At 47.8% G+C, this 14,735-nt stretch overlaps 2 protein-coding genes across 2 annotated transcripts; one reads left to right on the plus strand and one right to left on the minus strand.

Annotated features, from left to right (window-relative positions):
• Positions 1-913: 913 nt before the first annotated feature.
• On the plus strand, positions 914-1,404 carry MYCGRDRAFT_104383 (uncharacterized protein; the record flags this gene model as incomplete). The annotated part of the gene is made up of 3 exons (XM_003852035.1): positions 914-1,048; positions 1,105-1,176; positions 1,239-1,404. The coding sequence occupies 3 exons, from the start codon at positions 986-988 to the stop codon at positions 1,326-1,328; spliced, it is 225 nt and encodes a 74-aa protein (XP_003852083.1).
• Positions 1,405-2,100: 696 nt separating this feature from the next.
• MYCGRDRAFT_93035 (uncharacterized protein) lies at positions 2,101-2,570 on the minus strand (the record flags this gene model as incomplete). Its single annotated transcript, XM_003852689.1, has 2 exons — positions 2,101-2,312; positions 2,378-2,570. 2 exons carry the CDS (start codon positions 2,568-2,570, stop codon positions 2,101-2,103), a joined length of 405 nt encoding a protein of 134 aa, XP_003852737.1.
• Between the last annotated feature and the right edge of the window lie 12,165 nt (positions 2,571-14,735).

A 14,735-nucleotide genomic window follows, 5' to 3' on the forward strand; every position in this document is an offset into this window, starting at 1 on the left:
CGACGTTGATGTGGAACATCCAGGGGCAAATTCCTACATAGTATGCAGCATTTTCGAATATAGGACGGAGGAGCTGGCAGCAGTAGTTCTACAATAAGCAGAACAAGAGGTGAGCAAATACAAGACAACAGAAATGCGAAGAGAAGTAAGGGCAAAGTGGTGTGGCACACGCTGGATACACTTCCTTACACCCTCAAGGATGTAAATTTGAGAGCTCGCAGCGACGAAATTCGCTCTCCAAGGGTCTCTACAATGGCCTTGTGTAAATCCCTCACCAAGTATGATCAATTCGATGGGCGGTGAGTAGCGAACATTTTGCATTACCCGACTGCTTCGGAGTACAGTATGGGCTGGAAGAGAGCCTCTCACAGCGAGCATACAGCGTCTCAGCACATGGGAGGGATCGCAGGCCAACTTAGGGCCAGTCCGGTAGACGAGTGGAGTGAAGATAAGTGAAGTGAACGCTTGGGCCTACTAGGTTGTCTCTATTCTGCGCTGCGTACGGGCAGTAACGGGCACGGACAGCAGCATAACTTTTCATAAATTTGACAGGCCTGTTGCGCTAAGTACTTAGGTTTTATCTAGCTCCCGTCTCGCTTAACGCTCTGTTTTGGGTAAAGCGGGCTTGAAAAGCGAGTAAGATCTCACGAAATCTTACTTCTGCTCCGGAGCAGGATTCAAAGTTCACTCACGCGAGGCAATAGCGCATTTTCGTAGGCCAAAGCGTCCACTTCACTCATCTTCACTCCACTCGTCTACCGGACTGGCCCTTACTAGGCATCTGCGCCAATCTGACCCTGGGCATGCCCCCTTGACACCCACCAACGGTGATCCCTCCGATGTGCTGAGACGCTGTAATAAGTATCCTCCACCTCTCACATCTGTTTCCTCTTCCATCTTCAACATCGCATCTCGAAGAACCACAAACCTCCACAAAATCACAACCCTTCACACACAATAAACGACCACTCCGATCCAGAACATCATGCAGTTCTCCAACGTCGTCCTTCTCTGCCTCTCTATGGCCTGCGCCGTCTTCGCCCACGGCGTACGACCTCCTTTCGACCCGTGTCGCAGAATATTCCAACTGACTCCTCCGTTCAGAAATGCGACGTGACTAGGAACAAGTGCAACGTCAGTACCGGCAACGAGCCCATCTGGATCAAGTGCCACGACGTAAGTTCCATTATGTGTTCATCAGTATCGATGCACACCTCGCTGACATTTTTCCGTTCCAGTCTCCATTGGATTGTGTCTACCAGAATGACTGGTGCAACCCCGACCCGGAAAACTCCGGCTGGGCGTTCTGCTCAGATCAGACCTCCTAAGTCATCTGACGAGCGAACAGTCCAATCTTTTTGGAGAAAGTGTCGAAGGTCATGTTGATGGAGGAATGGAGTATGGCAAAGTGTCTCAGCTTTGCGGTGAGGTTGGTATCATTGATGGGCTTTGGGATTGGATGGTGATTGCATGTCACGATCCTCGTCTTCAGACCTTGGGGTCGTCTTGCATCGACATTGTAGTCCTAGTCCAGATACGAACAATACAAGCTGTATTTGGTGGAACGACTGATCGGAGCTGTCCTCCTTTCGACATGCATCGTCAAATTGTGACTATTACACCGTGCGAAATGGCGGCATGTTCTTGACCACACTGCATGGGACGCAAAAACATTGACAGCAAATATCGGCCGGAGTCTCGATTGCAAAAATGCAAAAACATACAACACTACGGATTCCCCAATTGTCACCAACTTGAGTACTAGTGTAGCGATTAGATGGTTATCAATGGCTGATCGGACGGGAAGCCGATTTTTCATCTATCTGTGGTCGTATGTGCTCATGAATTTTGTCTTTGTGTATATATCCCTGGACATCGCCGACATTGTAACCTCTGCCCTGTTCCGATGCTCTTGCTGTTCGCGGTCCTGTCATCGTGTCTGCCGCATGGCATGACCTCCTGTCAGTAGGAAACAACGACAATGCCACCATCCCGTCGGACCGAAAAGGCACCGTCTCAGTCCAGACATTTCCCACCTACTCGAAATGGAAGACTGCTAATACAACAATGTGAATCGCCAGACCTATCGAGCAAATACCTCTAACCCAGATTCGAGTTCGGACCCGTACACGGTGCCGATCCGGTCAGTTCAAGAAGAGTCTGTGCATCCCACGATTCAGCCCCACAAACGACCTCAAACGGAATCGCAGGGCCACATACCGGATCGCAGCAACCAGCTTGCATGTCCTCGGGACAATCCTCCGTGACCGCTGTCTTGGGACCCGTGACCTGGCTGATGGTTGCTTTGTAGCCTGTTGTAACCAGGTCAGCGTGCTGGACAAGTACGTCCATTGGGATTCGGGAGAGAGCGGCATACAGCTCTTGCCATAGTAGAGTGAGAATCCGCCTAATTTGACACGTAGATCGCTCAGCTCCTTGCAGCAGGCGTTCGAAGGACTATTGGCAATGGGGTTGACGGGTTTGGGACAGGTGAATGTTGCCAGAGTCCCTGTTGCGGCGAGGAGGGCCAGGAGCAGGCTGATTGTCGCGGTGCAGTAGTCGTTGAACATAGTGGTTGATGTGGTGCGTAGGCTCTGTCGTGTTGTGGAAGCAGGAGACTGATAAGCACGGAAGCTTCATAGACCTTGTTACCCAAGGTGCCTCCTGTTACAGAAACAGAGTCTATATATGGCCTGTCGCGAGGAGGTCCCGTCTGTTCTGAGTTACATAAGCCAGCTTTTCTCACCTTGCCCTGGGTTTCAAACGCCTCGAAGACTGAAGTTGCGATCCTTCCCTCAACGCATGGTCAAGTTGCCTCTTGACCTTGATTGCGACAGTCTGCTCAGCATCCGCCGGGAACAGATATCAGGTGGCTGAATTTGTGCTGAGGAATGCTTTCACCTCGATTCCATCAGTGTAGCCACATCAGAGAATTCCGATGATAGCGATCAGCCCAGAGCCTACACAACGGGGTGTCGACTCTCCGCCATACAGCTTTCATGGAGTGGAGCTCTCAAAGGCGCTGATGAAAACCTTCAGGCAGGGATGAGTGGTCGATCGAGACATCAAGGTAAACTTAGCGGTGCCGGTTGACGACAAATGGAGTATTCCCATCCTTCAATCCTGGCATGAACCGACCACGGTAGTTCTATCCATGAGAGTGCAAAATGACGGTGACTATTTAGCTCTTCAGTATTGTGTCCACCTCTTCCGCCTACTCGTTCTTCTCCTCAACACGCGCTACCTTCACCTTCCAAGTCGACATTAGTATCTCCTCCGGCCCTTCCACATCTCCTTCAACAAACCCAACCATGAAGCTCGCCATCGTTGCAATGACTGCCCTTCTCATGGCCATCCCCGCCCTCGCAGGAAAGCGGGCCTATTGTGCCGGGTTACCGGACAATTCGTACGACGGCTACATCTCGCAAAAGTGCCAGGAGAATCACATCCCACTACCGGTACGACCTATGCTTCCTACTACCAACTTCTTTCATCCACAGTGAATTGACCGCATCTGCTCTAGAACTCGCCCCCAGCGGGAACGTGTTGTATCCGTCACCCCAACCAAATAAAAGCGATGCAAAATGTCTGCGGTTCCTTCAGTGTAACGGCCTCCGTGGCATATGGAGGACCCTGCTAGAGAGGGCAGTGATGCGCGCTGAGAGGACCGAAGAGAGGAGGGAATTTGGCGGGCGATGTATGCGCCAAACACGCGAGTTTGGACGACCGCACTTTGTGAATCTTTCGGCACCTTTCGGCGAAAGACCAGACAATCGATACACAAGGAAGTCATGTGCGGCAGGGTCGGACAAGGAATTACGTTTTGCATGGATCGTGGTCGGGTGTAGCAGGCAGTGGAATGGATAATGCACAGTACAATTGTCCGGAACTCTCACCTGGAGCGAAATGAGAATTTCGATTCGCCATCGTTCGACAAGACTTGGACAACAACATGACCATTCCATTATGACAGTGTAGAGAAATCGATACGGACGGGAAACACCTCTGAGGGCGCCTGTGGGTTCCAAGACCTCCTGTATTGCTTCTCGTCCTTCCAAAAACTTCGCTACATCAAGTCTCTCAACGTCATCCTCTCTCAGCAGTCCCATCGCCTCCCGACAGTAAGATCCACACCCTCGCATTCATTCCGTCCTCTCACACATACTCGATTCCGTGCCGAACAGAGTTCATCCAGCCCATTCAACAACATCCTAAGCCCTGGTATGCTGGGGGCCAATTGCAAGCATTGCCGTTTCCACAGCGCTGTCCAGGGGTAGCCGTTCCAGGTGGACAAATGCACTTGGCAGCTCGATTGCCGGCATAGGGGTCAGGGAGTGCAAAGGCCTGGGCGCAGAAGAAGACGGCGATGAGGCTGAACAGCTGCATTTTTGCGACGACCTTTCAAATGTTCGGTATTGGTGCTTGGTGGTTGATGTAGAGCGGTGCGAAAGCTCCGGGGTTTCAGAGTAGCCCTTCCTACAGATGAAGAAGTGAGCCTCATGTTCAACCATTCATCGGTACAGTGTATGTACACTTACGAGTTGAGTTGATGTTGGGCGAGGTAGAACGCTTGGTAGTTGTGTGGCAGTGGTTGCAAGACAGAGCGAGGTGAGCACTGCCCGTCGAGTGGCAATCCCGACCCTTTGTATTGCAGGCTCCCGTGAGCCCTCACATCCGCCGACGTCAGGTATGACCTTGTTACTCTACAGCACCTGCTGAATCAACCGCCGAAATATGCTCAAGCGGGGTAGATGGACTTTGTCGACCGTCCGCGTTGTTCCTGTTTCCAGGATACGGGTTGTGGAGGGAGGCGCAGAACCAGGTCGTGACAGGCATACCATGAGGAATCCTCGAGGCTCGATTGGTGCAACTCCTGGTAATCATGCCATGTGGTCCCGGGCATTCTCCGGTCCACGGTTTTGCCGTGAGTATGCGATGTGATGTTCGGAAATCGGACTAGACAAAACATCCGGTCGATGTATTCCCTGGTATCCGAGCCACGTGTCTGCAAAGCAAATCCTTCATTGGCGGATTGTCGTTTGCTATTAATAAATGCCGAGCGGTCTGCCTCGCCATGTCGTACAAGGTCGGGCGACATCGCCGGGATCCAGCCATCGAACAACGATCACAGCGGAGGCAGTCCTGATGTAGTAGGTCTAGACCGCATGGACGCGGATAAACGCAATGGAGTGGTTACCTACGGTGGTGCGACTTGGCCCCAATCGAAGCATGAATGGTGCACTTCCTTGTAATCAGGCCATTGCACCAGAGGAGACTATTCCCGTGCATCCATCCACGCGGTCCTTCCAGATGAGGTGTTCCGCTGTCAATGGTCGAATGCTATCATGAACTTGGAGGTGGTATCCTTGACAAAGTAGAGGAATGAATCGGTCGTCGTACAGTTTCAGCGCCACGGATGCCTTATGATTGATCCAGCCTCACATCCGCCGACGTCCGTTATGATCTTTGAAGTACTAGTGCCGCCTGCAGAGGTGCTAGACGTCGCTCGGAAACGGTTAGACGGCTTAACAGACATGGCGGACAAGTAGTGCAGTTTGCTCTCGATTATTAGCATGAACGATCAGTTCCACTCGATGCCAGGCCTTTCGGCGGACAACATTAATGGGAGGGCAAGCAGTACCTTTCACGTATTGTATGACATCGACGCTGACCGCAGGGCTATCCGGCTGTCCCATTACCGAGAATCATCATCGGCGACACCGCCAATCATGGTCATCAACAACGACTTGATCATGGCACACCCAAAACGATGCTCAACTTGTTGAGAGTATCGACAATGAATTCAGTTGGCCGCCAGAGAATCAACGAGCAATTTGTCCTTCAACACCTCTCTTCCGCGCCCTTTCCCTTCGCCCACTCTCGCTTTCTCCCCCGCGTTTCCCGATGATCAAAAAGCGGAAAAAGAATAATACTGATTTATAAGGGCGAAGGCCCTTAAGCTATATAGACTAACTGAAACGAGCGAGTTATGTGATAATAACGAGCCTTTAAGTGAAACAGTGCCTAAGGCTTTAAGGGTTTAAGTAAACCTAAGCGAGGTTCTTAGTGTTTTTTGAACATCCTCCCCTTTAGTAAATGCGTAACCTTAAGCGTTCGTAATAACCTTAATTAAAGGCTCAGGTCACATGCTAATGCCCTTAAGTAGGTATCCGTAATCGCGAATAAACGAGCGTAATCTAGGAGGTCTATAATTGCTCGGTGTAAAAGGTGCAGTTAAGAATAGAGTAGCAGTATAAATCACTTCAGAACAGACTCGATTCGATACTCTCTCGGAAGGAGGAGATTCTACGTATCCTTATACTACAGGCGCAATCTGGCTTAAACGAGCTTAAAAGGCCCTAGTAGGGGTGCATATGCCGCTAAGGCAGGGGATTAGATGCCGATTGTCGGTATTTGGCGGAGGCAGATGTAACATAGCCCCCCTCCTTGCGCAGAGCGTCGCGCTCTAAACAGTTTCACCTCGAGTAAATTCTTTTTAGTATTTACTAAGTTTAATAGCCTAAGGCCTTAATCGGGGTCTACTGCGGCTTTAAAACCTAGGCTCGGATCCCTCGAGTTCTTCTCTTCTTTAACAACCTTATGCAGACTTAGTAAGTGTAACTTAACCCTATCCGATAGCTAAATAGGTCTAAAAGTGCCCCCTTAAGGGGCATTTGTAGCCTGTATAGTGCTAACGTAGCGTTTAGTTCCCTTCTAGCCCTATTTTCTACCGGACGACCTCGACTTTTATCGAAAAACCGCTATTCTTACTAAACGACCCTATCCGCGACCGAACGAGCCTATTATGACGCAACCCGCCTCTATCGCGACCTAACGCAAGCAATTCGCCGCTAACGGCATCTTTAAGGGCAATCCGTACGTTAACTGCCTTAACAAGCCTACAAACAAGGCCGATTTGGCCTAGTTCTGCCTCTTTGCGCGCGAATCGCCGGACAAGTAGGTAGCTAATAATAAGGACGAATATTACCTAAAGTGTTACAATTGCTCTAACCGCGATTGTTTCTAGGTATGTACAGGTTTAAAAGGGGGCTTTCGGGGGCTAATGTAGTTAAAAGATGCCGGAACTAGTTAAAGGCGACATTACGAAGGCTAATAAGCTCCGTAGGGCCGCTATTGCCGCCGATAGTACCGGAGCAATAGCTGCGGCGGCTTGTGCGGCCTATAAGGCGGTCTACGTGCGCATTTAGGGGTATGTGTAGTTAGTTCGGGTCTGTTTAGCTTCGTTAACCCCCTTTTAGGCGCTTTAACTCCTTTACCGGTGTTAACGGCCTCTATCTGCACTAAGGTAAGGCCGAATTCGACTAGACAGGACCGCTTGTGTTCGGAAAGCGCGAGAAGTTGCTCGCTAAGGAGGCTGTAAAGCGAAAGAGGGAGCTTGTAAGTATTTAGATCCCTTCTTGCCTAAAAGTGCCCTACTAACCCTAATAGGGTAAAGACGTGCCTAACACCCCCCGCAAGCGACTTATTCTAGCCTAAGGATCTACCGAGGACCGCCTAAGGCGTCGCGTTCGGGCCCTTTCGGCCGCTCTAGATACCGTCTATACCCGTATAGGCGCTAAGAAGGGCTCGAAGGCCTCCGTTATAGAGGGAGTACTCCGTCCGACCGAGTACGACCTCTCTAGGGACCTTAAGCCTAAGGAATAAGCATATAAGCGCTTTTTTGTATTTCTTTTGTCTCTTTTAGCCTCTTTTAGGCTCGTTTTAGGACTAATAGGCGCGGTAACGCCCGGGTTATTTCTTTTTGCTGCGACTTAGCAACTTATAGATTAGATAGAATTAAAATGACTTTACTATGCTCGATTGTCTCTCGTTGTGTAATAATGTCGTCCTTAGGGGCCCGTTTAGCTCCTAATTTCCCCCCCTAGGATTTTATTAGATTGAAATTCTTCTAAGGTAGAGAAAATTTTTAGGTAACTAGGAACCGGACTAAGGAGTCTGTGTAGTATTAACTAGTGTCTTTTAGGCCTTAATAGTAACTAATAACGCGTTTGTATATCTATCGTGCTAGTCTACCGCCTTTAGTACCTCCCGTGCTTTTATTAAATGCTCTTATCGTAGTAGGGCTAATGTAAGTCGTAGGTTCCCAAGTGTTCTTAGACGCGGGCTAGCCCTTCCACGCGATCCTGTACATCTATCTGCCGTGTTATTTCTCCTGCTTTAGGATCTTGTCTACTACGTAAACGTTAGGTTCCTCTAATTAGATCTCCTTTAGGCTATTCTAGGCCCGTTCGGTGATTTTGGCAGGTTTTTCCTCCTCTAGTAGGGAGATATAGAACGTAGGATAGATATTTATCGTTTCCGGCAGTTCTAGCGTGTACGCGACGTTATTCACGACTCGCTTAATCCTATATAGGCCGACATACTTGTAATTGAGCTTTTCCGACGGCCGGATAGACTTTAAATATCGAGTAGAGAGGTATATACGGTCGCTAACCTTGTATGTTTTCGCAGTTTTGCAAGTATTGTAGTATTGTACGTGTCTCTCCTGTAACGCAGCTAGTCTTTTATGTAGCGTTTTCTACAGGCCGATTACTCTATGCGCTATTTCCGCCGCACTAGGAGCTTTGCCCTCTAATTAGGGCAGGTCGGGCTATCTAGCGGCAATTAGATCGCGAACGTTATATGCTTAGAATAGTATTACCCCTGTTATCGTATAAACGCTATCGTTGTAAGAGAATTCGGCTACCGACAGCATCTGTGCCTAGTCGTCCTGTTCGTAGTTGTAGTACACTCGTAGGTATTGCTCTAGCGTTTAGTTCTAACGTTCCGTCTAACCGTCCGTTTAGGGGTAATATGTAGTACTTAGGCCCCTTCGGACCTTAAGGTAGTAGCAAAGCGTGCTCTAGAACTTATATATAAGGATTAGTCCTCTGTCGGACGTAATTAACTTAGGAGTTCTATAAAGGCGGAAGATTTCTCTTAGGAAGACCTCCGCGAGGGTTTCGGCGTTAATATCCTTCCGTATAGGAATATAGTAGGCTATTTTGGACTACCTGTCTATAATAACGAGGATTAAGTCGTATGTGTGCCCTATAAATGTACTTAGGGGCAGATCGGTAATAAAATCTAATATTAGGTCCTCCTAGGGCCCGTTTAGTAGAGCTTCCGCATAGAGTTCTCTATATAGGCTATATCGCCGTAGCTTCGCCCTGTCGTATGTCTAGCAGCTGTTTACGTAGTCCTTAACATATTTTCTTATGTCTAGCTAGTAGAACAACTGTTGCAACAGCTCTAGGGTCCGTTTAAAACTAAAGTAGCCGGCTAGGGGATCGTTATAGCACTAGCGGAGAGCTGCTAGGCGTACTAGGCCCGTAGGCACGTATAGTTTCCGTTCGTAGAAGAGGAATTCGCCTTATATAGCCTACCTTTAGGTCTATTCCGGCGGATCCGGGTTATTTATAGCTAGTTCGACTATTAATGCTATAGGGTTATGTTTTAGGCTTTTACGTATTATATTAATTAGCGGGGAGTCTAATAATTCTTCTATTAGAGTGCTCGCTATTATATACGTTTTGCTATAGTAGGTCCTAGCGAGCTGCAGATAGTAGGTTATAACTACTATTATAGACCGAATAGGGCTAGATTCGGCCGTCGTTCCCTTAGACAGACCTAGTTAGTGCCGAAGGGTGTCTAATATAGGAGCACTGTCGCTTTCGTTAATCTACCGTCCCGAGTAGTCCCTATCTTCTAAGTCTAGGCGTCTGCTTACTCCGTCCGCGGCAGCATTAAGCGACCCCGGGTTGTACGTTATGCGGAAGTCGACATTTAACAGCTGCTCTGCCTATCTTGCCTATCTTCGGCTTAGTTGCTTAGTTGTTATAAACTATTTTAGGTTATAATAGTCTATTAAGACCTTAATTTAGTGCGAAGCGCCCTTAACGTAGTATCTCTAGTGCTTAAAGGCCTCGACTATAGCAAGAAGCTCTTAATCGTATGTGTTATAGTTCCTTTCGGCCGCGTTTATCTTGCTAGAGAAGAAGGCTACTAGGTACTAGTACATTTTGCCCTCCGTTTTATGCGGTTAGGACAGTACTGCCCTAACGGCGAACCTAGAGGCATCTGTTGCGACGCGGATAGGCAGTTTTAGGTCGAAATGCCGCAAGATAGGCGCTTTAATAAACCTAGTCTTTAACTGCTAGAATGCTTATACTACGTTAGGTAGGAGTTCGAGGGGAACTAATTCCTCCTTTCTCTATCGGTGTCTACCTTTAGTACTATTTAGGCCTCTCTCTGTTAAGCAGTTTAATAGGCTAGCTATATAAGAGAATCCCTTAATAAACTAGCGGTAGTAGTTCGCAAATCCGATAAAGATGCGAATATCCCTAACTAAGGCCGGAAGGGGCTAGTTAGCGATAGCTTAGATCCTTTCTGCCTCTATTTCGACCCCTTTTAGGGTTACTACGAACCTAAGGTAGCCGACTTGCTGCTTAAAGAACTCGCACTTTAACAGTTTAGCAAAGAGTCGGTATCTTCTAAGTCTCTCGAGGACTATCCTAACATATTTCTTGTAGCTTTCGGCGTCTTGTAAGTATATTAAGATATCGTCGAGGTATACTATAATATAGTAGTCTAGTAGGCCCCGGAGGGCGTAGTTTATGTATCCTTAGAACACTGCTAGGGCGTTAGTTAGCCTAAACGGGACTACAGTATACTTAAAGTAGCTATACCTCGTCCGAAAGGCAGTTTTCTACTAGTCGCTCTCCTTAATTCGGATGCGATAGTACACGTCTTATATATCTAGCTTTGTAAAGAACTTTGCCGGCGCTAACTAGTCTAGAGATTCCTAGACGAGGGGTAGGGCGTGTCTATTCTTAATAGTAACGGCATTAAGGGCCCTATAGTCGACGCATAGACGTAGGCTACCGTCCTTTTTCTTTACAAAGAGGATGCCTGCCCCTACTAGGGAAGTCGAGGGGCGGATCTACCCCTTCTCTAGGCTGTCTGTTGTTTTGTTTGTTTGTTTGTTTGTTCCATTTACGTCCTTTCGGAGTCCAAGACTATGTAGGACGGCTTTGCCATAAAGGCAGAGCAGTAGATCTAGTTACAATCAGATTTTTCGGTATTCTTTGACCTTAGGGGAGACCCCGTGCCTAAGGTAGAATCTGCAAAGTAGAATCTACCGAAGGACTTTAAAAGCAGCGCAAAACAAAGGAAATCCAACGAGTGTCGTGCAGCCGGGGCTGCAGTGTTGCAGCCTAAGGCTACAGAATTTTCGCGCCAAGCTTTTGCAGAATTTTTAGCGGATCCTTCCGCTTCGTATACACGCTGCGAATTCGAAAGAGATGCAGCGCAAGAAGCAGCTGTCTAACTCGCTGCCTTCTCTTGTCCTTAATATGCCTTTGTAGAACTATATGCCGCCTTCTAGCGCATATAGCTACGTAGGTTGATCGTAGAGTTATAGATTCCACCGAGTTCTAGCTCTTTAAAGTGTATGTATGCTTCCTTCGAGGGCGACGAAGTCTCTAGAGAAGGGACATGCGATTTCGATTCGGATTTCGAGGAGGTGCGCGTATAGGGCAGAGTAGACTGCTTCTTTCTTCTTCTCGTTCTCGTTCGTAGCGTAGAGGGCTATTCGTTCGAATCGTGCTGTTGTTCTGTGCTTGTGTTTCGAGGGGAGGTGTACCTCTAGGTCGTGTTGTTTTTATAAGGGAAGAGGGATCGACGGCCTCTCCAATCCTCCGGAGGAAACTTGGCTCTACGACGACGATGTCGTCGTAGGTTCGTAGCCGGCACCACGTACAGGTGTTCCTCGTCGCCGGCCTTCTCTAGGCTGTCGGCAAGGTAGTTGCGCAGAGTTTCTAGTTCTATTATAGAGAGGTTGTATAATAGGCTGTACGGGGCCTCCTTGCCTTCTTCGAGGTCGATACTAAGCTTATTCGGCCCCGTCTTGGGGAGAAGGGACTCGTTTCCTTCTACGAAAACGTCCGCGAAATCCGAGAATTCGCTTAGAAGTTCCGGTTCTTTTAGCGCGTCGTCTGTATATTAAGCGGCAAGGGCCTAAACGCGCCCTAAAGGGATGCTAGAGGCGTCCTTCTAGAACTCTTCGGGTAAGACGAGCCTAACTAGCCTCTATTGTCTGCCTTTCGTCCCCTTCTAGGTAACGCTTTTGCGGATAAAGTTTACCCTTAGGTTCTATCGTTCTAGCTAGGGCATACCGAGGACTAGTTAGAACCTATAGATTCTTCCGACTACGAAGGTTTCTATATATCCTCTTATATGTCCTTAAGTATCCGTTACTTTAAACGGGACGCGGCATTCTCCCTAAATAGCTATCCTCTAGCCGTTTAGTGCTACATATTAGGCCGTTTGCCCTAACTCGGGGCTTAGGCCTAGCTCTTTAGCTGCTATATTGTCTATAAAGTTGCTTTGCGCTCCGCAATCGAGCAGTGCTCGGAGTGTCTTAGTCCTATTAGGACCCTACATCTCTACTTTAAGGCGTATTAGCCCTTCCCCTATAGTTCGGGGAATTCCTCCTAGCTCGGCAGCCTTTCTTTAGGACTCTAAGTACTAGACTTAACCCGCAGCGGTTAGAGGAGATCTACTGCAGGCTCTCTCTTTTCCCGACTAGTCCTTGTTAAGGTATTCCTAGCGCCGGTAGCCCTCTTTGCTATATATCTAGCAGGCGGTAGCCGACTTCTCCTTATTAGCCGCCTTCGGGGGGGTTTTAGCCCTTCTTAGCCTACTTAGGGGCTTGTTATTTTTGTTTAGGCGCCTTCTGTTAGTCTTGTCGACGGAAGTCTTTGCTAAGCGCTTTTTGTTAAATTCCTATATCTGTCGGTACGATATATTAGCTCGTTCCTCCGCATCTACGAGGGTCGTAAGGGTAACTTAGCCCTGTTCGAGCCTATTTCTAACTGCCGGGGTAAGAGCTCCCTTAAATTTATAGATTATCTTAGGAATGTTAGTATAACCGATCTTATCCTACTATTCTTTTAGGTAGTTTATTAGCCCGGTTAGGGTCCTGTCGCCCTATTTAGCCTCTTTAATATTGTCTATAGCTCTTTAGGTGCGTTCGTCTTTTATACCTATAGAATCTAGTATTATAAGCTGCATATCGCTCTATATTAGCCGAACAGGTGCCTTGTCGAGAAGGTAGCGCTTCTAGTGCTGCTTTTAGGGTCTCGCTATCTATTCTTTAGCGAATTCTATCTTTTCTTCGTTAGTAGCTATGCTAGCCCGGTTAATTGCTTAGTTAATGTCTTCCTGCTATTATTCCTAGTTAGCGTAGTTCTTTCCCTCGAAGATATAGGGATTCCGGGCCTTTAGGAGCGCGTTCTTAGGGATAGATAGCTAAACTAGGGCATCGGGCAGGATAGTAGGGATAGATCCGTTCTGTACCTGGGCGATGCGGTCCCTTATAGCCTTATTACGTACCTAGAGAAGGCTAAGCTAGAGGAGGCGCTCCTGTCTAGTAGTAGCGGCCTCTTCCTTGCGGATTTGTTTATTAATATCGTCTTCTTCTCCCTTAGGTAGAGTGTCTTCTTCCTGTAGAGGGTTCTCCGGTTCTTCTTCGCCCTTATTAGCGGCATCCTAGTGCCCGATAGGTTCTTCCGGGTTTTTAGGCCCGCCTTCGGCGTCTTCGTCGTCGCTAACAGCAGTCTAAGTAGAGGTTTCTATAGTCTCCGGGTCGTTAGCAGGTTCGTTCGTACGGCGACGGGTGCTCTTGCTCCCTAATAGGCCGGGACGAGACGAAGCTATCTTAGAAGTAATTCGTCGTACTGTAGGGTAGATCGAATCGTGTGTAAAAGGTGCAGTTAAGAATAGAGTAGCAGTATAAATTACTTTAGAACAGACTCGATTCGATACTCTCTCGGAAGGAGGAGATTCTACGTATCCTTATACTACAGGCGCAATCTAGCTTAAACGAGCTTAAAAGGCCCTAGTAGGGGTACATATGCTACTGAGGCAGGGGATTAGATGCCGATTGTCGGTATTCGGCGGAGGCAGATGTGACACTCGGAAGGTAAGGGCTTAAGTGCAATCGTCTAGCTAATTCTAGCAGGTAAATAATATAATTTACGTACTATTACAAGCCTTAAGCTAGTAACTGCTAGCATATAGTCGAATTTACTAGCAGGTCGCCCCTCTAAGGGCACAAAAGCGACTACGTTTTTCTTTTTAAACCCTCTTTCTTTTATTAACTTCCGCAACCCTTTCCTTCCCTTTTCCTTAGACCTTTATATAGTCCACAATTACTATACCTTACAACCTTATAACATACCTTAAGCAATAGTCGCTATAGCGAAGGGTAACGAAGACAAGCGTAAGAAAGACGATAAGAGCAAGGACGACAAGGTCGACAAGTAGCTCCGTCGATCCCCTCGCAAACTAGCCCCTAAGTTCCCTCCTACGAAGGCTGTTTAAAGTGCTATTAAGACAGTTAAGCGCGGATACTTAGATGCAAGGATGTTAACTTAAGCATTCGGCTCGGTCTTAAGTAGTAAAAAGCAGCCGTTACGAGCTGCTGCTACTTAAGAATTAATAGACAAGTTCGCTTTAAGGAAACTCTATGTCTAGCCTAATATTATATCTCGGCGTAACTGTATAGAGTACACTAAATTCGGGTATAAGCAAGCTACTAGTTATAAGTCGGCATACGATGCTTATCGAGATAGGCTAGACATGTCTGCCTTAAGCCTTAGGTCTAAGCTACTAGGTATACGCGCTCCTATAAGTAATAATTACGAAATCCCTTAGCGCAACCCTTAACTAGC

This window comes from Zymoseptoria tritici, chromosome 5, assembly GCF_000219625.1.
Source record: "Zymoseptoria tritici IPO323 chromosome 5, whole genome shotgun sequence".
NCBI lineage: Eukaryota > Fungi > Ascomycota > Dothideomycetes > Mycosphaerellales > Mycosphaerellaceae > Zymoseptoria > Zymoseptoria tritici.